The following is a 24000-nucleotide window of genomic DNA, read 5'->3' as shown; positions in this document are numbered from 1 at the left end:
CTTGCCAGAGCACGTTCTGTGGACCGTACATCTGCTCTCTTCCCCCCGAACCCGCCCTGCCGTTTCCCGCCTCCCTTTTCCCCTCACCTACCATCCCACCACCCTACCCCTCCAACGCTCCATTCTCCGAGCTTTTCGGCGCCTCCAGTCCGACCCCTCCACCTCCCACATCTTCCCTAATCGACCCCTCCCCTCCTTCAAACGAGCCCACAACCTACGGGTCCACAGCTTCTTCCCCAACCCAACCTCCCAACCTGGCTCGTTCCCCTGCTCCCGCCCACGCTGCCGCACTTGCCCTTACCTCTCCAGCATCACCCTCCTCACCAGCACCCATCACCGACCCTATCGCATCACCGACTCCTTCACCTGCACTGCTACCAACATCATCTATTGCCTCTCCTGCTCTCTCTGCCATTCTCTGTACATCGGACAAACGGGGCGCCGCCTGGTCGACCGATTCGCGGAACACCTCCGAGACATCAACGTTGGCAATGACACCCGGGTGTAACACCACTTCCGTTCTGCCGGCCACTCCTTGCAGCAACACCTGTCTGTGTTTGGATTGTCCATGCACAGGGGCCATCCGGACTCCCGTTTGCGCCGTGAACAGGGATTAATCTTCTCTCTCCGCTCCTTTGCGCCACATGGGCTCAACTCCCCTCCACTCTTCATCTAACCCCCTCCTCCTGTCTCTCTCCCCCACCCTCCCTCCTACCACCCATCTCTCCCCCTCCCCTCCTGCTCCGACTCCTACTTCTTTGTACGTCTCTTCACCTCTTTCACTCCTACTTCTATTCACTCCTACTTCTCTTCCTACTTCTCTTCACTCCTACTTCTCTTCCTACTTCTCTTCACTCCCACTTCTCTTCACCCCTACTCTTTCTCTCCTCTCTCTTACTCTCTCTCACTCTCTTCTCTCGTACTCCCCCTCTCTCACTCTTACTCTCTACACTCTTACTCTCTTACTCTCTCACCCTTACTCTCTCACTCTCTTCTCTCTTTCCCTCTCTCTCACTCTCTCTCACTCTTACTCTCTACACTCTTACTCTCTTACTCTCTCACCCTCACTTTCTTCTCTCTTTCCCTCTCTCTCACTCTCTTTCTCTTTCTCTCTTCCTCCCCCCCCCCCATACCCCTCTTCCTTCTCTCTCACTCTCTTCTCTCTCACTCTCTTCCTCTCTTTCTCCCCCCCATACCCACCTTCCCCCTCTTTCTCCCCCATACCCACCTTCCCCCTCTTTCTCCCCCCATACCCACCTTCCCCCTCTCTCAATCCACCTTCCCTCTCATACCCACCCTCTCTCCTCTTTTTCTCCCCTCCCATACCCATCTTCCCCCTCTCTTACATCCACCTTCCCCTTCCCCCTTCATCGTCAACACCCCCTCATAAGCTCATCCCACCACACCCCAACACACTCCTACTCTACCTTCCCACTCCACCCCATCCAATTCCTTACACCCACCACCCACCCCCTACCCACATACCCCCACCCTACCCACATACCCCCACCCTACCCACAGACCCCTACCTCTACCCCACCCTCAGCCTAACCCACACTCCACCCATGCCTTCCCCACCTCCCAACACCCTCACATCACACCACACAAATACCCTCGCATCACACACTACAACTGACCAACTACTTTCTCCCTTCCCTATTTTCACACTACATACGTCAAGATCACCAGCATTCTATCTCCCACACACAGCCCCTCGTTCTTCGATCACCGTTTGTTATCTCCCCCTTTTCTTAGCTCTCCTGAAAAAAGAATTTCTAACTTCCGGTCAGTCATTGTTATGATCAGCCATTATTATGATTGACCGTTGACTGGACACTATTCAATTTTTTTTCTCCGTGTTTTTCTCCTTGTCTCCGTATTCTTTCTGTTGAAGAGCGTAGCTCGAAACGTCAAAGACTTTCCGTATTCCCGAGCGTTAAACTAATATATCCTTTTGTTATTTACACCACCTGTCCTCGTCTGTTGTTTTTTCGTATATTCTCCCATATATATATATATACATATGTACATATATATATATATATATATATATATATATATATATATATATATATATATATATATATATATATATATAATCACATAGACTGAAGTTTAATTTATAGATGAATGATTAGTGAGATAGATAAGATTGATAAATACCTAATGTAGAAATAGCAACTCATCGAAGGGCATATGTGAATGTGTAAATCTTTCTCTCACCCTCTCTCTCCCTCCTTCTCTCCGTCCCTTATGTATGTATGTGTGTGTGTGTGTCTATATATATATATATATGTGTGTGTATGTATGTATGTATGTATATGTATTTAGATAGATAGATAGATAGATATTTTATAAATAAACACATAGATATATGTTCATATATATAACTGTATAAATATAAACGCGTGTGTGTACATACATATAACCATATACGGAGAGAGACATTTATACACATGTGTGTGTGTGTGTGTACGTGCGCGTTAACTCAATAGTTAAAGGAAATAACTCTTGTAAAATAGAAAGAGTTCCTTCCCTTAAGGTCTTAAATTTATCTGGTGATTGAAGGCTGAGATATGAAGTTGACTTATGTAGGTTTCAACCTGCTTAAATTAACTTCATTGCTGTCCGATGATAAGAAGAAAGCTTCAACCTCGTAAGTGCCCACTCATTCGAAAAGGTACGAGACAAAAATCATCATTAATAAAAGATTCGAGATATTGTTGGGAGACACTTGTTTGCTTGAACAGCTACCACACTACAATCTATTGCGTCTATTCTTACGGAAGACAGACGTTCGCATAACTGTAGTAGAAAAGGTGTAGTAAAAGATGTTGAGGTAGCAGATGAAATAGGTATGTGGACGACTTCAAAGTAAAACAATGGAAAAGCATCGGGTTGTATTTTAAATAATTTATTTAAACGACACTTGCATTTACTTGTATACACCAAATATTTCACTACATCACGTTACCAACTGCTTCGAGCTGGCGAAGAAATTAACAGGGTAAATACTGTGTTGATACGATAGGGTAGAACCGGACATGTTTTGTGTCTGTGTGTGCGCTGGTCATTCAGTGGTGTCTGTTTATGTTCTGCGACTGCGATTGTCGTTCATGTTTGAATATCTGGATGTGTTGCCTGTTTAACTGATGAAGCTACTGGCTGGCTATCTCTCTCTCCGTCTGTCTCTGACTGTCTGTCCCTTGACGGATTGCTGTATTTATAATGGTCGTGACAGCTAGAAGGACAGATATACCACAGGAGAAATTCCTACCTTTGTAAGTCGCCTCCTGTCCACTTGAGCCTTAAATGACACGGCTGAGGTCGAAGGTCGAAGGGAAACAATCCATCATTTTTTGACAGGACAAAAAAATTTCTTTCGTGCCTGTTTGGTCGGTGGTGGATCAGACGAGCGAGAATCCTTAGATTCGGTTTCGAATCTCAGCTTGGAAAAAGGAAGTGTTAGTTTTTACATAACTAACGACTTCCTTTATTCAGCGGGCAACGGTAGTATTCGAGTCGACAATGGACCACCGTTCGAGTGGCAAAAATGACACACGGGGCTATATTTTATGGTCCACAGAAAGACAAAAGAGAAAGATGACTTAAGTAGGTTTCAATTAAAAATTCTGCATCACCAAATGAATTTGATATACAACCTAAGGGGGAGGAACTCGTGCTATTCTACAATAAATTAATACAAAATTTTGTTTACATAAAGATTGAATCACAATTTAATTTCAAGGAAACAAAGAAAAGGAAAAAATAAAGTGTGAGATTAAGCAGCAGATGATGGAGCATAGGAGTACATCCCAAAACAAATGGCGTGTTCAGCCACGCCCTACGAACATGACCGCAATGGCGTTGGCTCGGAGAATGGCCAGTGACACTCACTACAACATACACTCCACCTCACGGGGCTCATTTCTCAGACAATGATTTACCTCTGGCAGGAAATATGTCCTCGAAGACGAGAGAATTTCTTCTCAGACAAATTTGAAGATCTTGTATATTTAATACGTAACCTAAACATCTTTTAATTCTTTCATTTTTATAAAAAATAAAATATAGTCCTTAAATTTAATTTTTCCTGTGGTCTTAGTAACCATAAATAACACTATTTGAAACTTCTGGGGAAACATCAGCGCGGTGTAACTCTAGACACGTGTCAGTTATGTTAAGTTCACCCTTGTACGAAGTTACAAATGAACAGAGAAGATAGAAAACAGAAACTAGTTCATTGTTCAAAATACATATTTCATGAGGTTTTTTTCCTTCCTCTTTTTCCCTCTAATTCATTAGCTGTTTAGACATAGAGACAGAAAGTTCTTACATGAAAACTAGATATCACCATGGTAGCTCTGGCTTGCAAAACAGTCCTTTGGTATAGCTATATTTAATGTAATTGCCACGAACTAATCTGCACGCCCACTTTCGTTCTTCTCGGGGGCAGACATGAATTACTGGTGGCTATCTCTTGTTATACTTTTTGATTAATTAGAACCTTTGGGGGGTTTTTTCCATCTCTAATGTTTCGTTCTTAACTTCTATTCTTAAACTATTAAATAGTTTTATATTTATTTTAAATGTTAAAAAATTCCTCATGAATATATTTTGTATCATAAACACTAAAAGTCTTAATATCTTTTTTTAAAAAATGGAATATTAAATATGATATTTTTATTAACCAACAGAACGAAAATTTAATTTTGTCAAAGATTACCTAGTTAGCGTAAAATTGCATGATAATCAAATCCAAATACTAAACTGAATATGTAAGGGTCTGCTTGATTGATAAGCGAGAAATATGGAGGGGGAGGTTATAATTGATTACAATAACCTATCTATCGCGATATTGCTTGGTGTAGCGTGGTGTAGTGTGGGGTAGCACATTATAATCGTGATATTCTTATTCATCAACATCTAATAGTCTCTACACATTGCTAGGCAGGGCGCCTTGCCCATCTCACGCCGCTGACGGTAAAGAGAATTGAGAGTTAAGCAGAAACTAGACTTCTTGTTGCTAACATCATACTCAAAACAATTCACAACTCTCCAGACTTTGTTACACAACTACTCCAGCTCTACATCTACGATCTGTATCAGCAAAAAAAAAACTTTCCACAAAACAGACTTAAAATATCACTTTCAAAGTCTACCATCTCCTTTCTTATCAGTATTTTCTATTATTGTTCTGGTCCCACAAAAGCCTTGTGATTGGATTTAATAGGCATACATCAAAAGAAGCCCAGCGTGCGCACACACACGTGTGTGTGTGTGTGTGTGTGTGTGTGTGTGTGTCTGAACGTGTGTGTGTGTTTATGTCTCCCTTTACGTGATTATTGTAAATGAATGTCCCTGTCATACAAGCAGTTTTTCCCGGCCATGGATAAATATTACCCTGCCTGGAAAGAAGTCAAGGTTGGTTAAAGATACAATATTCAAGCCATAGAAAATTTGCCTCAACAAATTGTGTCTGACCAATGGACGCATGGTTAACAGAGAAAGTAGTCTGTGAGTGTGGGTGATGTGCAGGAACAATAGACACTAAGAACACAGGAAATAAATTTTCTCAAATCCCCAGGGAAATCATTAGAAGCAGTAAACAGTTTCTTTTTACCCAGGTGACAAAATTAGCAGTGGAGGTGGATGCGCTGAAAGAATAGTTGCTTGAATTAGAGCTAGCTGTGCAAAGTACAGAGAGCTATTACTTTTATTGGTAACAAAGATCTGATCCCTCAGAATGAAGGACAGTTTGTTTGTTACTTGTGTATGAACAGCAATGTTATATGGTAGTGAAACATGGGCTGTGAATGAAAACAACATGTAGGTGCTAGAAAAAGATGAAGCCAGCATGCTCTGCTGGATGTACAATGTCAGTGAACATATACAACTTGGTATAAATGTGTTGAGAGAAAAACTGTGTATAAGAGGAGTAAGATGTAATGTGAAAGAGAGAAGACTTTGCTGGTTTGGTCATGCAATGTATATGGATAGACACAGCTGCACAAAGAAGTATCAACCTCTAAATGTGAAGGGAAAACCTGTGGTAGGGGAAGACCTAGGAAGACATGGGACAATGTGGCGAAAGATGATCTGAAGATGTTTGAGTCTCATAGTGGAGATAAGAAAGGACTGAAATGACTGGTGATTTGCAGTGCTTGAGAAGACCCAGCTCAGTAAAATCGAGGCCATAAAGGCATTGTTTATGTCCATGTCCCTACACACAATCTGTCTGTAACAAATCTCTCCACCACAACCCATCTTCCTAACACCTTCCACATCCTCCATCTGTGTTCATCACTCACTGTATTCCCTTCACTTCTATCTCTCACTCTCCCCTTGTACATTTGCAAACCTACATGCACTCAATGGGTGCCTGTTGTATCTCTTTCCCACAACATATCGTCCAGTACCTAACAACTCCTCTCTCTACTTGTGTCCACTCACTATATTCCTTCCTCTCCATCTCTCACTTAACTTTTGCAATCTTGCAAATTTACCCACCCACTCACCCTATTCAATTCTTAGATCTACTTCACTCATTTTTATTTCTCTATAACTTGAGAGTACCCCAATCACATCTTCTCTCTCTCTCTCTCTCTCTCTCTCTCTCCCTCTCTCTATCTCTCTCACTCTCTCTCTCTCTCTCTCTCTCTCTTTCTCTCTCTCTCTCTCTCTCTCTCTCTCTCTCTCCCCTCCCCTCTACTGCATGACACTTATTTCTGTCTCCATACTCTAACCTCTCATCACCAGGTCCAGGTACAAAGCCACTTCTCTCTCTAGTACTCTTCCCTCAGTCAAGGGATCATGTCTTGCAAGTTACTTAATGACCTTACTGCTGCTGGTGCCACATAAAAAGCACTCAATATACTCTGTATAGTGGTTGGCATTAAGAAGTCATGCCAAAGCAGACAGGAGAACTTCACATAGCCTTCTGACTTACCAGATCCTTTCAAACTATATAAGCCATGCCAGCAAGAAAGGCGGGCATTAAATGATGATGATGATGATGATGATGATGATGATGATGATGATGATGATGATGATGATGATGATGATGATGATGATGATGATGATGATGATGATGATGATGATGATGATGATGATGATGATGATGATGATGATGATGATGATGATGATGATGATGATGATGATGATGACGACGACGATGACGACGATGACGACGGTGACAACGATGACAACGACAATGACGATGACGGTGGTGGTGGTGGTGGTTATGATGGTGATGATATCTATATGTATAATATTCTATACATTCTTTGAAGTCCATGTGCTGTAGTGAAGCCCCGTAGTATCTACATTAGGATACCACTAGTCATGATATATGCATGATATACAGAGTGTTTGAGACAATTGAAACCTGGCAGAGCACTTTTCTCTCCTGATCAAACCACAGCTGATTGTTTCCAAAGGGAGAGAGAGAAAGAGAAATATTGAATAGTAACCTTATGTATTGTACATGTAGCTGTGTTGCCATGTATTTCATTTTGTTGCAAAGATGTATAGGCTCTGTTTAGTGATAACAAGAGGTGCACGTCAGGTAAGATATGAAGGCATGCACCATTGCAGCATGTCACCGTATCCACCATTTGTCAGTATTTGTTTGGGTCATCCTGAGCAATCCTCTGAGCAGTGTCCAAGTCAGTTCCATCTCCATGAGATATTTCCTTATGTTTTGTGACCATGAAGTATGTGGCTGACCAACACAAGCCATCACCTCAGCTAGATGGATCCTCAGAGAAGAGAACATGGATCCAACTTGGAAAAGTCAAGCATTTTATGTTGACCTCCATAAGGCATTTGACCCAGTAGACTGAGATGTACTCTGAAAGATTCTGGAGTTGTATGATGTACCTTCCTGACAGCCAGCTTACCACATTTATCACCTTTGAAATATTGAAGACTGAATTATGGGGCCTCCATTGATCAATGTCAATCGTACATTTGTACATGTATGTGTAAGTCTAGGCAAGATTTTTGAGGGAGGCTAGCATTTGTACATGTGAACCAGGTTTCCTCTCTCCTGCTGTACATGCAGGTCAAGTTTCCTTTCTCCACACTGCTGATGTTTATTGAGAAGAAAGGCCATCACTTTAGTGCCATTTCAGATTTTGCTGTTTGTTCACAATCTGAACAGATGATACATAACATTTCACCCACCCCTACTAATCCACCACTCAGGAGTGGTACTTTTTCATCAACACTGAAAAGATGAAAGGTAAAGTTGTTCTTGGTGGGATTTGAACCTAAAGCACAGGGAAATAGAACAAGTATTACAAGTTATTCTGTCCAACATGCTAATGACTGCCAATTCACCACCTTAGAAAGCTGAAATAGACTGAAATGTATCCTACTGAACTTTAAATTTTTACCCCAATCCTTTACTAGGTTCAGACTATTATTTTGTTTATTAGATTCTGAAAATAATACATCCTAGATACATTTAAGATTGACACCTTTCTATTCTATGCAAAAATAAAAATAAAAATAAAGATTAAATTAGGGTAATGATAGTAAGGTATTTTAATGTTATCGATATCATTATCAGCGACTTTTTAACTTTGTACACAAACACTACCAATCAGTGATGAACATTTAGTCTTTGATTCATTTTAATGAGATAGATAATAACATCATTAATATTTTTCCATAAAACAAAGAAAATTTTTTTTTTTAATTAGCTCAGTTACAGATCACACAACAGAATGATGTTCAAAGGTAAATACTATTTTATATAAATGTTTTATTTATATTTACATTCAACATTTCATTTTGTGCCAAACCTTGGAGAAAGCATGGAATACAAAGTTGAAGAAAATGTTTTCAATTTTGAAGACAAATTTATTTTATATTCTTTCACTACATTTTTATATTAATCTTCAATCCTCTCTTTCTGCATATTTAGCCCAAATATTTTCAAGCCACCTTGCTCTGTATATGCACTACAATTTCAGCAAAGAAAGTGTCACAGTGCCATGTCATCTCAAACATAATGCAGCTTTCCCTTTTTGTACCTAAAAATTCATAATATATTTTATCCTCTTTTTTAACACTCAATTATGATGCTGCCCACCAACTAATTTTGACTGATGATTTGTATTAAATTTCTCACATCTTACATAATTAAATTCAGTAGTATCCTTTTATGTTCCCTTAAATCATCTGTCCCTATTGAAATTTAGCAACAAAAAATTGTCACTTCTCCAGCTCAATATCTCTCTTTCTGCTTTCTATATAACATGTTGCTTCTCTATATGTGTTGGTTCAGTTATTCTAATATGTATAAGGTGAATCTTATTTTGTATTTTATTCTTTCTTCACAAGCATCTTTTATTTCTTCATAAACAATACAGTGAAATTGTAATTTTAATTTATTAAACGTTGCAAGCTTGCTATATCAGAAAATGTTTGTGCTCACATTACAATTAAGTCTTCATGCACAGGGTCAGATTAAAACCTATTGAGGCCCTAAGCTTTAAAAGATTTTGGTGCCCCCATATATAATTCAAAATATAAACAGTATTAAACCATAAAATAATTTTTTATTTTTCAAAATGCAACAAAACTAACAGTAAGATGGAAAATAATGTCTGTTTTTGTATACTTCCACTTTATTTATATTTGAAAAGTTTCCTGCTCCTTTTTCTAAATGCAAAGTCTTTGACCAGATACTCCCTATGACACCACAAACCAATTCATATAAAGCAATACAAATATTATTTTAGCAAGTTTAAAGTAATTTCTTTTGTGCTGTAAACTATTTACCATTTCTACGGTGCCCCTGCTTCCCTTGATGCCCTAAGCACGTGCTTATTTTTTTGCTTGCCTAATGATTTAATCCAGCACTGTTCATGCAGCATGTGTATCTTGATAATTTTTTGCTGGTCATTCTATTTATTATGTCATTCAATGTTCATTAACAGCAAAATAAATAAATAGTTTCTTATTAGCTAAGTCTTTTAGTCATAATTAAACCTTGTATCTCAGATAAAATCTAATAAGATTAATTGCATGTTTGGGATTGCCATTGCACTGCAAAGGATCAAACATTCTCATCACTGTAATTAATATCTAGTGAATTCTAAAATATTTTAAGTAATTTCTAATTGTTCCAATTTCATTTTTGACTAAGTTTAGTCATTTAGAAAATTATGTTTCTCATTATAAATGTTGCCATTTTGATTAATTAAATTTTCTTGCATAGGCTCCCATGGTAATTTGTCCTGGTATTCTCTTTTAACTTATTATGCCATTTTGTATGATCCATGAAATAACTATTTATTTCAAGTCCTTCTAAGACTATCTGTCATAGTTAAAATGAGACCACAGCATGTCTAGAATCCTCATTTTACAGATAGAGATCAGACTCAATTCTAGATACATTCCTAATTTAATTAAATTGATTCAAAATTTCAGGCTGACTTCTTTTTTTTTTTCCATCAAATTTACTAGTTTTGAAAGTAATTTTTTTTCTTGTCACCATTGTTGTGAATTTCAATTTACGTAAAACTTTCTTGGCTTACAACATCAAGCATACTCATACCCACTTAACTGTTTAACTTTTCATGCAGTAGACACTCCTTGGTAATTTTTCTCAGTCATTCTAAGTTATTAGAACACTTAGTATTCACTCATAAATAAATTATATATCTTCTATCGTTCTTAGATTTATTAATTACAGTGAAACTATGCTTTACTGATTAAACTGAAACATATCTGAAATTGTCAATATACTGCTAAAGATGATATCCAGAAGGAGGGAGGGGAGGGAGGAGGAGGGAGGAGGAGGAGGAGGAGGAGGAGGAGGAGGAGGAGGTCAACATAATGATAAATATTAGTTTTATTCCCCATTGCAACCCATATTCATTATTTACATTTGGTATTTTGGATATTTTGTTTGTTGTTAACACATTTCAGCTGATATACCCTCCAGCCTTCATATGTCTTGGGGAAATTTTGAACCTGGCTTCTCATTCCTAAGGTATTATTATTATTATTATTCAGGTCACTGCCTGGAATCGAACTCAGAATGTTGAGGTTAGTAGCCCATGCTCTTAACCACTATGCCATATGCCCATGGGCAATTATGGAGCGAATTTTAGGGCTTATAATTCTAATATTTTCCTATCCTTCCTTAATACCAGTTCCCAAGGATAGGAAAATATTAGATTTATAAGCCCTAAAATTCACTCCATGATTGCCCATGGGCAACTAACTAGTACAGGCTACTAACCCCAAGATTCCGAGTTTGATTCCAAGCAGTGGCCTAAATAATAATAATAATAATAATAATAATAATAATAATAATAATAATAATAATAATAACAACAACAACAACAACAACAACAACAACAACATCGAAAAATACCTTAGGAATGAGAACCTAGGTTCGAAATTTCCCCAAGACACCTGATGAAGGCTGGAGGGTATATCAGCCAAAACGTTGTGTTAACAACAAACAAGATGAGGACAAATATCTGTCAAATGTAAATAATGTAAATAATGTACATAATTCCTCATCTCTTAAATATAGAACCATATTTAGTTATTTTGAATTGTGGCTCTACTTTTCTCATTAGAATTGGTCATTTAGAAAAAAAATGTTCTCTTAAATCATTTACTTTCAGTCATACATGCACACTAGCATTGCACATCCAGCAGAGCATGCAAGCTTCATTTCGTTCAAGCCTTCACATGTCCATGTTTCATTGTCATGTAACATAGCTATTTCTACACATGCATACACTCTACCTTTCACTCTGAGGGAGAGGCCCTTTGTTGTCAACAAAGGTAGTAGCTCTCAGAACTTTACCCAGCGAGTTCTTATTCAAGCAACTATGCTTTCAGAGCATCTTTCTCTACTGTTAACTTGGTTACCTAAGTAATAGAAACTATATCTTCTACTTCAACTATCAACTACAGATATTTGAGGGAGTTTATTTTCTGTATATTCTTAGTGTTTATTGTACTTGCACAGCTGCCACACACAAAAACTACTTTCTCTGTTAACCTTCCCATGATACCACTGCACCTCTTATGTGTCCATAGCTTGCATTGGGTACACCATATTGAGTTTCTACCAACACCTTTTCTACATATTAAGCAGGGCCATCTCCCTGAAAGGATCAGTGATTTATCTGTTTTCCTACTCACATGGCTTTTGTCTTTACTAAATTAACTCTTAAGTCCCTTGGATTCTAGACCTTACTTCCACACCTGAAATTTCTTCTCTTGTTCAGGTAGTGATTCAGTATAAAAACAAGGTCATCAGCATAGAGCAGTTCCCTAGGGCAACCAGTCTTAAATTCCTCTTTAATAGCCTGGAGTATTATGGTGAACAAGAAGGGGCTGAGAACTGACTTTTGGTGAACTACCTGTACACTTACTACTGAATTTCCTATTTAATTACTTTTAGTTAATTAAAGTTTCATCTTATCTCTTGCTTTTTTTTTTTCACAAGTTTTGTCATTTAAAAACAATCATTAAGATCCCTACATCAATTATAATTAGTCCACCTGAGTTTGAATTAATTAAAATTAATTCAGATTTCTTGGTTTAATCTGTGAAGTATGCAAGCAACTTCATTTGTGTTTAATCTTCTAACAGTAAACAACCCGAGTCATTTTTTTTATAATCACTTCATATTCACTCATGAGAGAAAAAAAACATCATCCCTCACCATTTTAAAATATTGAAGTCACAGTTATATTATGCTCCACTAATAAATTCTAATATACCAGGAGTTATCAAATGGTCGCCCATTTCATTATGTATGTAATTAATTTGAATTAACTGAAATTTCAGGTTGTCTCCCTTTCTTATTTTGACCAGAGTTAGCCACTTAGAATATGTTTGTTCTTATCACTAAAATTTACTAACTTACTGTATCAAGTTTGGCTTCTGTCCACTTGGTTATTAAGGTTCCATGCAGCAAGCATCCCAAGGTAATTTTTGCCAATTATTCATTTTTTGTTTTGATACCACCCAGTTTAAATTCATTAAAAACTACTACTACTGCTGCTGCTGCTGCACGCACACACACACACACACACATCTATATGTATTCATATATATATATATATATATATATATATATATATATATATATACATATTCTGTACATGGATTCCTGATAGCTTTTCTTAAGGACATTCAATTTGTTCAGTCAATCTATTGACTGATTGAGTAAACAGAACCATGAACATACCCATAATGCATATCAGAAACAGCTGTAATCCAAAGATGCACAAATAATCATGTAAAGGCCATTATGTATGCCTTCTCCTGTATATCACTCAGTGTAAAAGACCATTTGAATTGGGGAATGCAACCATGGATTTGTAAAATCAATTGGTGATAGACTTTGACTTTGGATATTGCCTTAGGATTGCCAGGAATTCTATACCAATCTGAAAATATTTTGTTTGCCTGGTGTATTTGTATTAAGAGAGAGATTGTGAAGTATTTTCCTTTATTAATAACTCTATTTATATATATTCGTCTCAGAAACAATAAAGGGCAGTCACCATATTCCCTTCCATATCAGATAACTTTGATGAGTGTAAAGTTGTATAATTGGATTGTTACCTAACACTCCATTGTATACTTTATGCGAAACCAATTGGTAAGATCAGCCGCGATGGATATTTCATCATATATTTTGCAGACAATATATCACCATCATCATTTAACGTCCATTTTCCAGGCTAGCATGGGTTGGACGGTTTGATGAAGGTCTGGAGAGCCAGCGGCTGCACCAGGTTCCAATCTGATCTAGCAATGTTTCTACAGCTGGATGCCCTTCCTAATGCCAACCACTCCGAGAATGTAGTGGGTGCTTTTTATGTGCCACCAGCACAGGAGCCAGTCAGGCGGGCCTAGCATCGATCACATTCAGATAGTGCTTTTTACGTGCCGCCAGCATGAAGGCCAGTCAGGGGGTACTAGCATCAGCCACATTCAGATAGTGCTTTTTACATGCCACCGGCATGGGAGCCAGTCAGGCAGACCTGGCATCGACTACATTCAGATGGTGCTTTTTATCAGGTCATCCTATAAGATTTGTCCAAATTTTAAATAAAGAAAACAAGTGATCAAATGTTATATTTAATTGAAATTTAATCATCAATGTACTTTCCCTGGTTATCTATGACTTCCTTCCATCTACTTACAAGCTTTTTAATCCCATCAATGTAAAACTCTTTTGGTTTCAAAGTGAAGAACTCTGAAATGTCATTTTCAACCTCCTCCTGGCTTGCAAAAGTTATGTCTCACAAATGATTCTGTAAACTGCGAAACAAATGGTAGTCTGAAGGAGCAAGGTAGGGAGAATAAGGTGGATGAGGAATTTTTTCACAATCAAATTCTTCAATCTTCTGTGAGGTGATCTTTGCAGTGTGGGGTCATGCATTGTCCTGATGAAACATCACTCCCTTTTGATTCACTAAAGTGAGTCTTTTTTCCTTCAAAGCTTGATTCAAACGCTCCAATTGCTGACAGTAGAATTGAGCATTGATTGTTGCATTGGGTGGTAACAATTCAAAGTGAATTACTCCTTTGCAATCCCACCAGATAGAGAGAAGAACCTTTTTCCCATGAAGTTCCCTTCTCGGTTGTGGTTGAGCTTTTTCCCTTTTACCAAGCCACAGTTTATGATGGTTAACATTTCGATAGAAGATACATTTTTCATCACCGGTTACAAGTCTATCCAAAAAGGGTGAAATGAGTTCACAAGAATGGAGAGAAGAGCAGATGTCAACTCGGGATTTGCGGTTGCTTTCGGACAATTCATGAGGCACCCGTTTTCCAAGTCGTTGAAGATGACGATGAACAGTTTTATGGTTTGAACTAAGCTTTATTGCCAATTCTTCAACTGAAAATGTAGGATTTTCTTCAAGTAATGCCTCAAGGAGCTTATCAAACTCAACTGGACATCCTGTTCAATCTTCATCTTCTGAAATCTCCACTTCTGAATTTTGCAAACCATCTTCTGCAAGTTTTTTCATTCAAGCATTCTTTCCCATAAACTGAGTGTATGATTCAAGTCACTTCGGCTGCAGAGTTTCTTTTTTTACTCATAAAGCATTATGTGCCTCAAATGCTCTTTGGATACTTCCATGTTAGAAATGGGTTTAATCAAAGAAATTTTAATTCTATTATTCTGTAAAATAATATTTAATTAGTTTAAATGTACACAAATGCATAAAAATAATTTTTAATTCCATTAGACATTCTAAAATACTATTAAACTTCATTCAATTTTGAAAAAGGTAAAATTGGACAGAACTTATGGGATGACCTGATACATGTCACCGGCACAGGAGACAGTTCGGGGGCACTGGACACAGCTAAAATATTGGTTTTATTGGACTCAACAAGTCTTCTCAAGCATATCATATTGCACAACGCATCAGGTGTACTCTTAACTGGACCAGACATGCGTGGCTGCAGTCTCACTTTAGTTGCCAGGTTTTCTCTATCAAAGCATATCTCGAAAGGTCTCAGTCTCCTGTCATTGCCTTTGTGAATTCCAGTGTTCAAAGGTCATGCTTCACCACCTCATCCCATGTCTTTCTGGGTCTACCTCTTTCACAGGTTCCTTCCACAGTTGGGGAATGGCACTTCCTTACGCAGCTGTCCTCATCCATAACACATGACCATACCAGCAGTCATTTCTCTTGCACACCACATTTGATTACTTCTTATGCCCAACTTTTCTCTCAGGGCACTTACACTCGTATATGCACACTGACATCTAGTGGATTGTACTAGCTTCATATCTTTCAAGCCTATGCATGTCCTCAGCAGTCATGGCCCATGTTTCACTGCCATGTAACATGGCAGTTCGCTCACATGCATCATATAGTCTACATTTTATCTTGAGCAAGAGGCTATTCTTGTTCTAGACACTACACTCTCAGAGCAACCACCCCCACTACAGACTTGGTCGTCTAGGTAGCAGAAGCTATTAACTACTTCTAGTTTCTCCCCCTGGCATGTGATGGAATCTGTTTTCTGTACATCTGCAGTGTTTATTGCCCCTGTGCATCTGTCACACACAAAAACTATTTTCCATTAGCTTTCATCCTGTTGCTCAAAAATATCATCAACAGCAGGCCAAGGTCATTTCATCTGCAGGGAAGGTGATGGCCTCAGTTTTTTTGGAATCAAAAGGCACTGCATTCATTGACTATCTTCAAAAGGGCCACACTATCAATGGAGAGTACTATGATGCCAATTTGCTGAGGCACTTATAAAAGGCTAACAAGACCAAATGCCCATGAAAGCTCATGAAAGGGTTGATCCCCACATGCTGGATCTATTTAAGGCAGTTCCTCTCCCTCCTTATATGTTACTCATTCATAACTGCTCCTATGCCTACTCATTCACAACTGAATTCCTTTGCCTCTCTTCTCAGTATGATTATTGTAGCAAGACTCAAAACTGAGTCATCAAATTATGAAATTTAAATCACAACATAGCACAACTTTGTTCACATGAGGGGTCTAGTTATTGACCAATCAGTAGCCAGACTTCATGTGATAGGTTCTTTTAGATTCTTCTGGAACATCCCAGTACAAGGGTTATATAAAAACTTGTTTTTCACGCCAATTTTCAGAGTGTGTGGTAACCTGCAGACCAGCTCCACACACTCTCTTGCCAATATAATAGTCATTTTAATGATTCCCACTCAACCTGGATATGAATGCTACTGAATTATTTCTTCAGTTGTGTTGGCTTCTTGTGGAACTTTATAATACATGACCAGCTTCAATTTTACTTGTGCAGTGAAATAAAAGTCACTATTAAATGTTTGCATGGTAATGTTATACCATTCACACACTGACTCACATACCCACCAGACATACCACACTATCATACATCCTTTTTCAATGGAACATCTCAAGCATCTGATTCCCATGACATAGAAGACTGGCAACTCTCTAACTTTCAGTTTCTATCATTGTTAAGTATACTTCGTATCTGTGCTTTTTTTTTTTTGTCAGATATCATTAATTACTTCCCTTTTCTCCCATTCTTTGATCTGGATCTCATTACAAATTGTCTCATAGAAATTCCTAATTGTTTTCTACATCATAATTATCTATCTCCCCCCATTCCTCATTGTTGGCATCATGCACAGAAAAGAAATTTTTCTATTTCCTTTACTTTTTTTTCTAGTTTGTCCACTATCTCTTCTGTGTAATTCTTATCCTGTTGTACTAATCACTACTCTATGTTGAGTGATACAGTACTTTGTACCAGCTTATTTTGTTGATAAGACTAGCATAAAATCTGCTTTTGACCTTTGCTATAAATATGTCCTTAAATAATATCCCTTTTGTGGTTATTTCTGTTGATGTGATGGTAGCAGTGGTGGTGGTGGCTTTGGTGGTGGTTATCAAGTACAGACCAAGAGTAAAAGAGAAACTAATGAGATGCTTGAATGATCCACAAAGTTTACTCAAAATTTTGACCTTTCACCCTTCAATATAATGATTGTGTAATGGCTTGTAGTGATACGCTTTTATTGGCATTCAAATAAATAGAAATGTCATTGGCTCTAATGAAAAGTGGGAATTCTCTCTAGCATATGTGTGAATCAGCACATTTCATTAATTCTCATTAACAGCCTTTACTTTTTACTAGATTCCAAATAAATTTCGTAGTTGATTATTTGTTTTTAATGTTCTAATAAAAGTGATTTTATTCTCTGTCACAGAATCTATTTTTACAGGATTTAATGTGAAGAGTGCATTTGGGTGAGAAAGACAAAACAGTAATTTTGCCATATTATTCAAGTATCACAGTATCACATTAATGACCAGACCATCAGGTACTGTTGTACACCACTGGTCACAACGTGCTTCCAATTTTGTTTTGGTTGCACTATTCTTTTCCATCTTGATCCAAATTGCATGGTTACATCATCTTCCCACTCTCATGGAGGCCTTTTCTAATCCCTTGGATGTCTCTTGGCAACTGCACAGGTCCACCTGTTGTCTGTGAATCTTGTGACATGCCTGGCCCAGCAGAACTTGTGCTTTTGGTACTCTGCAATCACATCACTCATTCCTCTCTATTCTTGTATTATCTCATTTTGAATATGTTCTCATAATGATGTTCCTAGCATGGCTCATTCATGGCACTTTGTACTGTAGTCAATTGATGTTATTCAAGTAAATTTATTAATTCTGGATTTTATTGCCAAATGAAATTTTCATGTTATAAATTATCTTTTCAGTAAATGAAAAAGGAATAAAAATGCTTCATACGATACTTATTGGTTGCTTAACTTTAACACAAGTGTTGGGACAACTTTCTGAGCCCATGAATGATGGTAAGTTTTATTAAATGTATTTGTGATATCTAATAAGGATGTTATAACTTGCCGAAAACTTACTCTGAAAAATGTTTTGGTACAGGAGCTTGTGGCAGTTGGGAAAATGCTAAATAATGTTTAAAATGATTGGGCAGAGACATTAAATTACATATAAAATCTAACTTATTTTATGAATAGTTTTCATCTTCGTCACATATCTTAAAATGATAAATACAGCCAGCATTCAAATCACCAAAAATTTTAATGAAAAGGCACTGGTATGGCTGTGTGGTAAGAAGCTTGCTTCCCAACTACATGGTATCTTGGGCAAGTGTCTTCTATTATATCCACAAGCCAACCACAGGTCTGTATGTACTGGAAAGTCCCACAGAATTGTTACAGGGTGGTGCTTGTACTATTTGTCAGCAGATTTCATTTTATAATGCTGACATATTAACCAGTGTAGATATTGGCCAACTCTGTCGTGTCTTGATTTATACTGTATAGGTACTAGAACTTTACACCCAGAGATTAGGTGGTTCAGTGTTTCAATCTCATCATTGCAATAATTGTGTCTGGTCGATTATCCTGGATCATTCTGTCAGTCTTGACTGGAAAATCCCAGAGGATATTAACATTTTCACCTTCAATGACTGGCTCAGGATGATGTTCATACCAGTAAGTAGGAGTGCTGATTTTATAGTGTTTACAAGATTTTCCAATGTAAATACTGTCCTGCCCTATCGTGGAAAGTTTTGTATTCGTTTGGTGTCAGCACAGGACATCCTGAAATGAGATGGTCTATTTTTTTCATCAAATGTGTCACAGAATCTGCATTTAGGGTCAGAACTGTTTTGAAGAATGTTAACCCAGTAGTTTCTGGTAAGCAAGCTTTGATCTTGTGCTGCCAATATGAAGCCTTCAGTCCTGAACTTCTCAGCCACTGATGGGTTGTTGCTTGGTCTACATAAGCACTTCAACTTCGAAGTATATACTGTCTATACAGAGGCTTCTGGATCCACTGCTCCTCAATTTGTTTCTGCCAGTTCTTCTATACAGTCTGCTTGATCCGTTTTGCTTGTTTTGTGGCAGTGGTTTCACGTTCTTCAGCTAACTCAGGCTTAACGCCAAGTGCCCTTGTGAATTTGCAAGCTTCCTTGACAATAGAATGTGATCTTTTGCTGCTTTTTTGTTTGCACACAAACCACAGCATCCAGTCCTCTGTACTAGTTAAGTACCTGTTCATTGCTATTGTGGAGGTCTTATAGCACAGTTCTACCTGCATCATTCTTCTTCCCCCATTACTTCTAGGTAGGTACATATGATCAACGTCTGCTTTGGGTGGTGGATGTTCTTAGATGTTAGCAGTTTTCTTGCCTTCCTGTCCAGGCATTGGAGCTCTGTAAGATTCCAGTTAACTTCCCCTTCCACTTCCCCTCCCCAAGCTTTCAGTTTTACTGTAATATCTCTTATCCTTCACTTGCCCTAGGGTGTTAGGTGTGTTTCAACAAGTGATTGCAACAAACATGCAGATTATAACAATAACAATCCTTTCTACTATAGGCACAAGGCCTGAGATTTGGGGGTAGAAGCCAAGTCGATTGCATCAACCTCAGTACTCAACTGGTATTTAATTTATTGACCCAAAAGGATAAGAGGCAAAGTCGACCTTGTTGGAATTTAAACTCAGAACGTAGCAATGGCAAAATACTGCTAAGCATTCCATCCAGCATGCTAACAATTCTGCCAGCTTGCTGCTTTCAACAACAACAGCAACAACATTAACAACAACAACAACAACAACAACAACAACAACAACAACAACAACAACAATAATAATAATAATAATAATAATAATAATAATAATAATAATAATGATGATGGTTTCATATTTTGGCACAAGACCAGAAAGTTTGGGAGATGAAGTAAGTTGATTACATCAACCCCTGTGTTCAACTGATATTTATATTATTGACCCAAAGCAAGGTCAGCAAAATAATAATGTCTTCTTTCTTTACCACTAAGGATTCACAAAAAACATTGGGGATGGTACAAGACGATACAATGTAGGGTTACATAAAAGGCATTAAAAGTAAAAAAGTTTAACAATATAAAGTTATAACAATGAATAATTCCCTAAAAGCGGGAAAATTCTTGAGGCTGCTCATGGAGATCCCACAAAACTAGATTTACCCTGACCACTATGGCAAGTTCCCTCTCTACATCCTCCTTCAACCTACAGGTGCATGCTTAAAGTAGGGCCATTCACTCAGACCCTTCTTGCAACATTCACCCATCTTTTAACAAAATTACTGGGAGGCAGCATTTCCCTCTCAACCCTCGCTTTCCTTTTTAAGTGAAACTTGAAAAATCGATGAGGGTTTGACCAAAGAGTTAAGTATCTATCTTCAGCCCTTTCAATCTGGTCCACCACACAACCTATTTTGCTAAGGCTACCAGACAAAGAAACACTGCCTGCCCTTCCCATCCAAAGGAAAGCAGTGGGACAGTCTTTACAAGGGACTCAGTTAAGAGTCAAATCCATCCTAGCAGGTGTTCAACAAAACCTTAGAAGTCAGTAATGCTTAGGCACTGAACAAGAGTGTACAGAACAGCTTTGTCACTCTGCACACATCTCGGGCAAGCCCAGCTGATAGCACTTTCAAACCAGCAATATCCCTCAGTAGCACTGCCAGGCCAAAGATTTTTTGGAATTTGTAACAGAAGTGAATTGTGAAACATTTAATTATGTACATTGTCTCAATATAGTAGTTTCTCACTTACTTTCAAACAACTTGTAAATTATTATCTAGAATGTTTTTTTATCATAAAAATGTTCTCTTGTTTTTCTGCCATATTCAGTCGTGCTCTATCAAGTACAACACAGACCTTATATTTTATTTTCCTTTCCTAGTCACATCGATTTTTTTAATGCATTAAAAGCTAAACCCTTTGCTTTATACTGAGGTGTTCCATTTAATATTTGTTTTCAGATAAACAAATATTTGACAGAGATATTTTTAAAAATGCTTTTCAGTCAATAGTTGAAATAAATGATGAAAATGGAAAATTTTCAATACTAGAATATGAATATAATGACCCTGATAATAAACGGGATGCAATAATACAATTTGCGGATAAAAACACTTCAAGGATTATCCAATACAAAGATTTCAAACAAGTCCTATTTATATCTGGTAAGTACATCTTTACTTTGATTTACATTATAAATGTTATGCACACTAATATTTTAATCTAATGCTATTTCGAGTGCATATATTAATTTAATTCTAGTTTAGCGTGTTTAGCACAAATCAGTAAATGTTTTGTTTGCAGACTTCTTTATCAGAACAAACATGTCTGGCTTAGCTTAGAATGTCTCGCATATTCATTTACTCCAGTACAGTTCAAATCAGGTTAAAACACTGCATGAGGCAATCTACTGGCATTCTAAGCAAAGTTTTTGTTTTTTAAGCTTATTACAACTTATACGGTACTACAACTATATATACATTATGATTGTTATACATACTGGTATTTTATATGTGATTTAGAATATTGTATATGCACTCATTTTCATTTTTGGAGAAGACATGCTAATGGTGTTAGACCCAAACATGGAACTGGCTTCATGCCATGTAATGAATTGTTCAGTATGCTGACAGTGCTGATTTCTGTTTCCCAATATTTGGCATTATAAAGTTTATATTCAAAAAGGGATTTTTGTCAATATTTTCTCTGTATATTCTGTAACTGTTCATTCCTATGGGTATAAAGGACAACTTCTTTCAATATCTTAAGGAAATCTTTTACAAGATATGATTCAGCTATGGCATTCTTTACTTTTCTCTTATTCTTTTAATGTTTTCATTTGTTGGACTGCAGCCATCCCAGAGCATTGCCTTAACTTATTTTCTATTGGTTTTATCACTTTATAATGTTGGTCTATGATTGAGTTTGTCACAGCCAACCTTCCCTGAATGTATCCTTGAATGGTTGGATAGTCTGGTATCATTGTTAAGAGTTTATCCAATGTATTTTTTAATGTTTCAATAGCAGTCCCTTTTATATTTCTGATTTCTTTAGGTGAGCAGTTAAACAGTTGAAGACCTTTAAATATCAGATTGGTAAATAGTGCTTTTGCTCATGATTTTAAAGGTGCTATATTTGGAAGCTGACAGTGTCTGCTAGCTTGTGCATTAAAGTTCTCTGTAATGCTAAAGTTTTGGAACATGCCCTTCCAGAATTTTCCATATGTATATGATTGTATATATCTTTCTATGGCATTCAAGAGAGTAGCGATGTAAAGCTTTCAGATATTCCCAGTAATTAAGGCTTTTAACTGAAGGTAATTTACTGATGAGCATTCTTTGTAAACCTTCAATTTCTTTGATGAGACCAAATGATTTAGGAAACCAAAGCTGTAAGCAGTAATCTGCTCTGCCCAGAACTAGGGTTTTCCATAGAGTTAGCATAAAACTACCAGTTCTCTTGCCATGAAGGTCTGTAGGATCCATCCTATGAGATGTCTGCATTTAGAAGTCAGTTTGGTAATGAAAGATGCATTACTCTGAAGTACTGTGTGTCATTAGCACTCTGAATCATCATGTTATCTGGTGTCAAATATTGTGATTTGTGTGTATTCCCTCCATAATGAATAACCTGAAATTTTGATGTATTAAATTTCATATTGATTTTATTGGCTTAGACTATCAAGCATGGAAAGATATGTTGGCCTTCATGGTGTTAAAAGATTGTTTGAATTTCATAAAAACAACAGCTTCGTGCTTTGGCTAGTAAATTGGATCTATTCAGATTGATGATAATTTTGCAACTATTCAAGTCAAAAATATCAACTAAAACATTTCATAGAGAAGAGGACAATTGCTGAATTGAGCATGCTGCAGTATGATCTTTGCATACAGACCGTGCTATTAAAAAATGCAAACTGACAAATGAAAGAAAAGTATCTTTTCTTTGAGGCCCTTTGGCAGACTATCTCAATAATGAATGGTAGTGACCTCATTATCATGGCTGGACATATTGAGTGACAACATGATAGTTAGTTCCATGGATATGGAAGCTATACATACTGTATGAGGAATTAGAAAGGATCGAGACTTTTAAAGTTTTGGGGATGCAGATGATCTAATCAGTTACATCACCTCATGATCACCTACCATCATAGTTATCATCAGTGTATTTTGGCATGATCACCTACTAGTCAAACAAACTTTTTATCCACCTGGATGTAGAATAGATGACTGCTTGTGAATATTAAGTCCTTCCTCATATTCTCTGCATCCCAGTCATTATCCTTGATGATTCAATTGTTTTCCAACAGAGGCTAGTGATCAAAGTCATCAGAACTTGAGTCACAAAACAATTTGGAAAGGAAAATATGGAAGTTGAGGGAGTTTTTGGTAAGATATGTGTGTGTATATATATATATATATATATATATATATATATATATATATATATATATATATATATATATATATATATATATATATATATATATATATATATATATATATAAATATATATATATATATATATATATATATATATATATATATATATATATATATATGCTGCAGGAGTAGCTGTGTGGTAAGTAGCTTGCTTACCAGCCACATGGTTCTGGG

The 24000-nt window shown here is 37.2% G+C and overlaps 1 protein-coding gene across 1 annotated transcript in view; it reads left to right on the top strand.

Moving 5' to 3' along the window:
• The first annotated feature begins 8706 nt into the window (after positions 1-8706).
• The window catches only part of LOC106879769 (uncharacterized), a 124107-nt gene continuing 108813 nt past the window's right edge, over positions 8707-24000 (top strand). The window contains exons 1-3 of the mRNA XM_014929460.3: positions 8707-8745; positions 18272-18367; positions 21343-21546. Coding sequence (XP_014784946.1) covers positions 8733-8745; positions 18272-18367; positions 21343-21546 — 313 coding nt within the window. The 5' untranslated portion in view covers positions 8707-8732. The remainder of the gene's footprint in view (positions 8746-18271; positions 18368-21342; positions 21547-24000) is intronic.

This window comes from Octopus bimaculoides, chromosome 10 (assembly GCF_046866305.1).
Source record: "Octopus bimaculoides isolate indiv1 chromosome 10, ASM4686630v1, whole genome shotgun sequence".
NCBI classification, from domain to species: domain Eukaryota; kingdom Metazoa; phylum Mollusca; class Cephalopoda; order Octopoda; family Octopodidae; genus Octopus; species Octopus bimaculoides.
The sequence above is the reverse complement of the archived record's forward strand: the minus strand, read 5'-3'. Positions and strand labels throughout refer to the sequence as shown.